The 8,037-nt window shown below is 44.1% G+C and overlaps 2 protein-coding genes across 2 annotated transcripts in view; both read right to left on the bottom strand.

Moving 5' to 3' along the window:
• The window catches only part of LOC109543049 (alpha-tocopherol transfer protein-like), a 14,051-nt gene that overhangs the window by 1,224 nt on the left and 4,790 nt on the right, over positions 1–8,037 (bottom strand). The gene's annotated exons all lie outside the window — the stretch shown is intronic.
• LOC109543046 (odorant receptor coreceptor) lies at positions 3,651–7,276 on the bottom strand (the record flags this gene model as incomplete). The annotated part of the gene is given in 10 exon segments (XM_019912566.2): positions 3,651–4,235; positions 4,290–4,445; positions 5,487–5,591; positions 5,649–5,748; positions 5,807–6,008; positions 6,077–6,173; positions 6,233–6,361; positions 6,467–6,621; positions 6,941–7,077; positions 7,142–7,276. Coding segments are annotated over 10 exon segments (1,267 nt in total), but the record flags the coding sequence as incomplete, so codon positions are not given.

Consider the following 8,037-nt stretch of genomic DNA (forward strand, 5'->3'; position numbering starts at 1 on the left):
AAGCAGCAACAACGCTACACATAAAAACTGATGATGGTGGAAAAATACACCGAAACGTATTTTGATTGATAAATAGAGACAATAAATGACTGAAAGCCAGGAATGAATTTGATTTGGATGTAAAAAAACTCATTTGTGAATCGATAATGATGTGGCCAGAGTCGAGTATTCACCGCTTCCGCGCTATTAGTGGTCGTTTTGTTCTGTCGATTTTAATCCAGGCCTAGATTTATGGGAACGAATTATGGATTTTCAAAGCCGTCAAATTCGTTGTTTTTCCAGAGGAATGCACAAGCTGAATACGTCGCGATCGACAGTCCTTAGTAAAGGAACCGGAAATCTGCGGCTCAAAAAAACTGATTTCAGACCAAAGAAATATCAAGTAGAGAATTAATTTAAGTTCCAGGAATTGTTCTCTCTCCAAAAAATGTTTTTTGGCTTCTTACTTCTGCAATAGAATTGAATTTGTGATATGGAAAACTTGCGATACGCGGCAAGCACGTGTGTAAAGCGCAAGAACTCCGGCAAGCCAAGTTCACTGTCGAAAAGCGCCCGGATTACTGACGTTCGAGTTTCCACTTTCCCGACTGGAAACAAAGTTCGTGTAAACTTGCGTGTGCGCCTTTGCCATTTTCCACATCTTTATTACCGCGCCGGGTTGTTTTTTCGCTCCATGAAACGCAGACGAGCTTTGTCTTAATGCTGTTGGAAACTTTAAACAATTACGAATTCCCCGACCTGCATCGATATGGATGGAATTCCGCGGAAAGTTTTCCAATTTTGTCGAACCGAACGGCGGATTTCGCCTCAAATTCCATTCTAGTGGCTCTTCAAACTGGGCATTATAAAACGAACATTTACAACTCGTTTAAACAGGACTTAACGTGCTCTGGTTGATGCGGAAAATCGCGGGTTTGCGTTATGGATTGCCTCATCTTGGTTAGAAGTCAGTGATGGAGGTGGAAAGTTTAGGGTTAATTGAGTTGTTTTAGCTGGAAGCGAATACCCACATCATGGGGTACATTTTCAATATTTCATGGGTGTTTTTCCATTTTCGCGCTTTGCGTAGGTAGTTTTCCTTCCCATCAACCCGAATCAGCCAAGCTTGACAGCGAACAGTGTCAATTATTAGAAACTACTGGCAACTATGCAGATGTTTAGGCCATTTGTCGACTGAAGCTTAATTTCCATCCAAGTGATCGATTGGTTGCTTCGTTTCATCCAACGATCGCATTAGAGAACGAGCGCTAAAATATTGCTTAGTTTACACTCTGAAAGTTTTTCAGATTTGACTCCTCGACTATACTTGTGTAAACGATCAGTATAGTCGAGGCATGATGCTGTGCGAAAACCAATCAACAGGAAAACTTCAATTTCATTTAACACCTTATTCAAACACACATTTGAAAATAAATAAGAAAAGGCAACAGAAAACGACTGTTCCTGAAAGCGGATAGTTTTCAAAGCCCGAACTATTTCGGTCCAGGACGCAAAGTAGCAAAAGCTATCGCGAATCTATTGTCGATTAGCAGACGAATTTTTCAAAAATTTACCAACAAGCAACCAATTGAATTTTTAGTAGCATACATCAAATGAAAATTTCCTGTCGTTTGGTTGTCGCACCGCGACTATACTGATCGTTTAAACGAGTATAGTCGGGGAGTGAAAAACCTGGAAAACTGGGAGAGTAAACTAAGCACTATTTTAGCGCTGGGTATTAAAGAAATAGTTGTATCCGTTAAAGTTTTGCATATATTTGAAATTTGGGGTTTTGCCATTGATTTGGCGATGGAACTCTGCTAAAAATTGCAAAATTTTCCTAGGACACATTCCTCGACTATACTGGTTGACTCCAACGGTATAGTCGCGGAATCAAAACCTCATCTTGTTTCACATCCTGATTTTTTTTTGGGTAAACATCGCAAAATTTCTTATATAAAATCTTTCTTATAATAGCGAAAATTTGAAGTAAAACGATGAAATATTCATCCGGTTTTCTTAACGGTGCAATTACGAACAGCATTTCCATAAATGGAGGAAACTTTGCTCGTCGAAAAAAAAGTCGGAACTTTGCGCTGAACTTTTGGCGCCCAAATTAAAAGTTTTCTTTCGTTGTTTGCCGGGCCATCGGCAGTCAAACACTGTTGGAACTTTGGCGTTTTTTCCATATTTCAGGGAGTTCCATTACGAATCCCCATGTTTGGCGAGCAAATACAATCAAGCCTGATTTTCCGAGGTTTGTGTACGTTTCGTCCCCGCTGAGGTTTGAGGTAGCGATAGACGGGCGGCGGAAGTTTCCCGCTATCGAACTGAGGCGATCGAGGCCTAATGACGAGTTAAACCGGCTTAATCACGCCCGGACGGAGGGAGTTCGTGTTTGGAAAGGCGCCCCGATATGTTATTGGAATTTAATCAATTCCGCTGGATTTGGTCTGGAAATGTAAACGAGGACGGAGGCTGATTGGATGACGGCTGTCTTACCGAAGGTGTACATTTATGCGCTCAATTCTGGCACATCCAAAGTTTTTTCTGGTCTGGATAGAGGCAGCACGCACCCCAACACGTATTGATCGCATGCCCGAATTAGTTTACCTAATTTACGGTCCATAAAGCCATTTAATTAAGCCTCGCCGCCTGCATTGATGTTTATCTCCCAGTGTTTCGGGTAAGCGCATTTACCGATCCGGTTAGAAGCCTACTTAGTGCATATTCCAGAAACTGGATGAAATCCATTGTTATCGCTCGGGATTAGACCAGATTGCTTACAACGGTTTTGTCTGGTTCGCTTCTCCGATTCGTCGGGCAATAAGAGAAAAATGGCCGCCCGTTTTTCGTTATTGCCAACAAAGAAAAACAACCCTGATAGATGATGGGGGGAACGTAAATATCCGGGACTGCTTTAATGGAGCACTCGAATGGGAAAAATCGCTTCATTTATCAACCGAGAAGTTCTGTATTAAAGTCTCCCGAGATTGGATTTTTGATCAATTTCATCGTCTTTTTTTGACAGGTGTGGTCAAAAAAGTCCAATTAAATCCCCAATGCGATTAAACATAAGGGACTTTACCGACTTAACTAGGCAACCAACCACCTTCCTGAGCAACGTCGGTGGGATGTTGAAGTTAAAATATTTAATGTTCAGTTCCATGCTCACCTTTAGCTGGTCCGGTGCGCCACAAACGCGAATAAAAATGCGTAGAAAATCACAATAGGCCGACGACACAGCCGTTGATGCAGCTGGTACCAGTCGTCAACTGTTGAGCAAACGGTAAATTAGTGAACTGTTCCAGTCGAGGTAAATTTATTGTGCGAGAGTAGAGGGCGGCTTCGAATCACTGAAACCCCGTGTAAAAACGGCAAAAGAACCGATCAACAACAACGGCACGATTTGTGCGAACGTCTAACAACGCGAATTTCCGAATTTTCGCTTTCCCAACAACGGGCTAAGGTTAGAAAATATTGCTTGCGTGATTGTATAAGGGCTGAATGAGCGGTTCCCCGGGGGGGCGGTCAGATGGAGCCACAGGTTTCCTCCTATGGATTATCGATTGCCCTTTGCAAGACGCAGCTTTGCCTGGGAAATTGGGCTAATTCATTCACCCCGGCCTTCTTCATCTGCGATTGTTCGAGTTCACTCAAAATTCATGAGCTTTTAACAAGAAAGCATTTATTTAACGTTATATAAATATTTGATTTATTCAATATGTTTAGCTCACAGTCAGCTACAGAGTGCAAACGAGCGCAATTTCTAACAAATTCATTGATTGCGCCCCCGTACTGGTAAGACACTGAGAATGCCTAATTCGTTTGACTTAAAACAACGTTTGGCAACACTGAACGTAAACAAATAGCAAAGTCATAGGTGACAACTATCACAAAGTCATTGCTGCCAATTAGTGTGAAGCCTTCGCTAGAGAGAAATGTGCTGAAACAATTGCGGTTGCCAACAGGCCGAGCAACCACTGTTTCTTGACAGTGGCATAAATCTTCACATTATTTCCATACTACTTTGTACAGGGTTGCCATATAGCCTAGGATTCAACAACAGCTAAGGAATTTGTGCAACTGAGACTGCGCAGATCGAGCAAACGAATCTGCTCAACAGCACTAAAACTAGGTAGATTAACAAAATCTATCTATATGTACACTGTTGCATTGTATGTACGGTTCTAAGCTAGGGGCGTTTACTTGAGTTGCACCAGCACCATGAAGTAGGTGACGGTGGCGCCGAGAACCTGAGAATGACAGATTTTTTTCCCAAATTTCACTTGCAATCAATCGGGACTTACCGAAGCGAACAGATCCAAGGAAATTGTGAAAAACTTGGCGCCCGATATGAACAGCGACTTTTGACACTGTTGACACACGATCTGGACGAAGGTTTTCGCCTCTTCGGAGCCGTCATACCAATGACAGCTGTAGGCCGCCTCCATCACCGATGAACTCTGGACACAATAGCAGAATGTTAGAATTCTGAAAGATTCTGGAAAATTTCAATTATTTTTCATATTTCTCGGGTTAGCAAAACGTTATGGCCAAACCTCCTCCGGCCAAAGATTTTAGGGAAAAAATATTGGTTCGCACTTTGTGTGAAACGCTCGAAACCGAAAATTTTTAAGCGGCGAAGGTGGCAAGTTGGAACGTTGCTAGGCATTGGGCTTCGCCACTGGACATAGAGTCCCATGCGTGCGAGTGAGAGAAACGATGCCAACTACGTTCCTGAGTGGCAAGAGGAGTTTGAATTAAATTGCTTGAAGCAGAGTGTGGGCTTTTGGAGGAGACACCCGTCTGAAGATGTAGGCCGTGCTTGCTGGCGAAACATCGGCACCAAGTTTCCAAAATCCATCGAAGTCATTTCATCAGCAAATAAAATCTAGTTTCAGATAAGTTCTATATTGTTGAGGCGGATTCATTTTTTACAAACTTCTTTTGGATTGATAAATAGTGTTTTCACTATTTATCAATCTGTAATAAAAGACGTGAGGAAATTCTGTCTTTTTTAAAGGCAAAAATTTTTGAGGCGAAATACCCAAAAAGAAGTTTGTAAAAAATCTAGTTTGTCCTGTTTAAAGCCGATGGAAAATTATTTGTTTATCGGTGAAGCACACGCCATGAAATCATCGCCAGCAAAAACGAGTTTATGGACATATTCCATGCGCCAATTATACCGAAAGAGTCCTCCACTATGGAAACCGTTGAAACATTAATGTACATTTTTTCCATTAATTAAAGCAGGCCCGTGCATTAATTAGAGAGAAGTGCCCGGTTTCCAATTAAAACAATTACCAGCGCAATGCTAAATAATGAATTTTTCCGCCCGAAGCGATGGCAGCATGGAAATGCGCAAATTGAATTGTAGTGAACTCAATTTGAAAGTATCGCACCTCATTCAAACGGCCGTTCGAAATTCATGTCGCGTTTTGTTCGGCGGACAATTACCCAACGCTCCCCTGATAAAGGCGCCCATACACGGAGGCCTCACTCACCTCTTCAATCAGCCTGTTGCCGAAAATGCAGAAGTGAAACACCTGCGCCAGTGAGTAGAGCAAGTAGCCCAAAGTGGTCGCTGCGTACGTATTGAGCCCATCGATCTGGAAATGTGCTCATTTGGTGAGTGGGCAATTTGCCCATGGGGCGCCTTTCTTTACCTTGGTGGCCTCGTAGGCGAGCAGCGTGAGCATCACGGTGGCTGTGAGCATGTGCAGCAAGAGGGCCACTCCATAGGCGTCCCCAATGGCGGTCACCAGCCTGGAGGGCGAAATAAAGCGTCACGTCCACGTCAGAGGGGGCAAAAATGTGGGGTTACCTCACGACGTGCTTGTGACGCTCCACCCAGTACTTGATGGCCGATCGGACCATCAGTTCCTGTTTTTTCGTGAGCCCGTTCGGGCCTACGCCCCCACCACCTTGGCCGAACGTCTGCAGCGCCCCGCTGCGGAAATTCAAATTCCCCAGCTCCTGTCTGATGTTGTAGACGCCCTTCAGGTCATCGTTTTTCGCATTGAAATCTACGGTGAAAATTGTGTTTTGTTGCGTTGACAGTGACAATGACAATGACATTGGAGACGTCACCTACCGTTTTCGATGAGGTGGTCTTGTGACGTGGCGCTGCCGGGCGATTTGAATAAGTCGGCGCTTTTCGGCACGAAAGTGTCCAAAGTGGCCGACAGTTCCTATAGAAAAAAAAACCAGTTGCCAGTCGGGTGCTTTGTTGCCTCAAATCGCGTCTTACCATCAACGGTTTCATGATCTCCTTCAGGTGCTGCAACTGTTCGCAGGCGAAAATCAGCCACGAACAGAACAAGTTGTCCAACAGGTTGGCTTGAAACAGCGAAAAAAACACGTAGTATATTTGAAAGACCTGCAACAGTTAGCGGGTGTTAAATCTGTTCTGTTTGGGGGCGTGGCCGAAGGGCGGCCACGCCCCCACTGTCCCGGTAGCGGGTTGACAGCTGTCAAAACTGACCAAAGCGACGTAGTAGGTCATGCCCGACATGGCGTCAAATGGGTACCACGACTTGATCAGTAGTCGGGGAATTTCTTCAGTGATGGTTTCATTGTCATTGTCCGGGTCCTTAATGAAATGCACGCTTTCGCCCACGAACGTTATGGCAGTCCATGCTGGGGACATCAATTTGCCAGTTGACATTTATTCTGTCATTGTTTTTTTAATTTGACGCAAAGCGTTGTATAGTCTGGCCCAAGCTCTTTGGCAGTGACGTAATAATGATCGTTCTTTTTCTATTGCTTGTGACAGTTCAAGAGAAGTTCAACTCGCGGACGCTAATGTGATTCAGCAAAAATGAATCGGGAGCAAACGCTCAAGCTGGCAACCGGGCAATTTGAGACGAACCAATATGGCGGCTCGAAAAATGACGTCACTGCCAAATAGGTTGGGACCAGTATACTTTTACCATGCACTGTCAATGCAAGAACCCACCGCTTGCGGAAAAAATCGTCCCAAACAGGATAATGTAGAGCAGACTGCGCATTTTCTTCAACGCCAACGCATGGTACCGGTTGCTCGACTCCAAAAAGATGGGGTGGCTATTGGCCTGGTTCCATATACCGAGGGTTCTAAAACGGAAAATGTCCCGCAGTTTTCTGCGTGGTGTTTTAGTCGCTAATTTGCCATTTTCACCTGTAGAACAGCTTGGAGCGGGCGGCAAAGTAGATGAACTTGGACAGGCAATGCGTGAAAAATAGAATGGTAATCGTGTTGGCTGCCAAGTGGCTGACGTTGTCCTTTTCTTTGACCAAATTCCCGAAAATGCATCTGGAAATTCGGGCGTGTTTGGCTGAATCGGCATCGTCGCAAGCCCGACTGCTCTGACGTCACTGGGGCCATTTCGCCGTGAGAGTGAGCGAGAGCCGGCCTGGTGTAGTTCTGTGGTGTCTTACCGGCTTGGCATACTCGTGACGTCAGAGCAGTTGGGCCGTTGCTTGCGGTGGTGCCGGCTGAATTCGAAAATCGCCGTTCTAGGCTGTTTATGCAAATGTGGCAATTTTTGACACGTTTTTTGAAAGAAATGGGCGCCTTCATCAAGAATTTTTTGACGATTTTTTGAAACCCGCTAGTTTTCTAAGGTCAATTTCACGTAAACGTTGTTTCAGAAAATCGAACTGTGCAAACCAAACGCGGCAAGAAGTTGGAAGTTTTTGGGTTTCATCGAGCACAGTCTGTTCTATAACTGGTGAAAGTTTCCCATTTGTCCCTCTAGCTGGGAAATTTTGCCAATTTTCTAAACCTCGCTGGGTTTGCAAGATCGGTTTCATGCAGACCTCTTTCTCTAAAATTGTATAGTGCAATCCAGAAGAGAGGGAAAATTCTGCGTGTCTGCGTTTTATAGAGGAAAATCGGTGGAATGAAGTGGGAAAGTTTCGAAATTGACGCCTTCATCAGGATTTTTTTGACGATTTTTTGAAACCCGCTGGTTTTCTAAGGTCAATTTCACGTAGTCGTTGTTTCAGAAAATCGAACTTTGCAAACCAAACGCGGCAAGAAGTTGGAAGTTTTTGGGTTTTATCGAGCAAAGT

The sequence above is a fragment of the Dendroctonus ponderosae genome, unplaced genomic scaffold (assembly GCF_020466585.1).
Source record: "Dendroctonus ponderosae isolate FM_Combo_2020 unplaced genomic scaffold, Dpon_F_20191213v2 Dpon_F_20191213_4, whole genome shotgun sequence".
Lineage (NCBI taxonomy): Eukaryota > Metazoa > Arthropoda > Insecta > Coleoptera > Curculionidae > Dendroctonus > Dendroctonus ponderosae.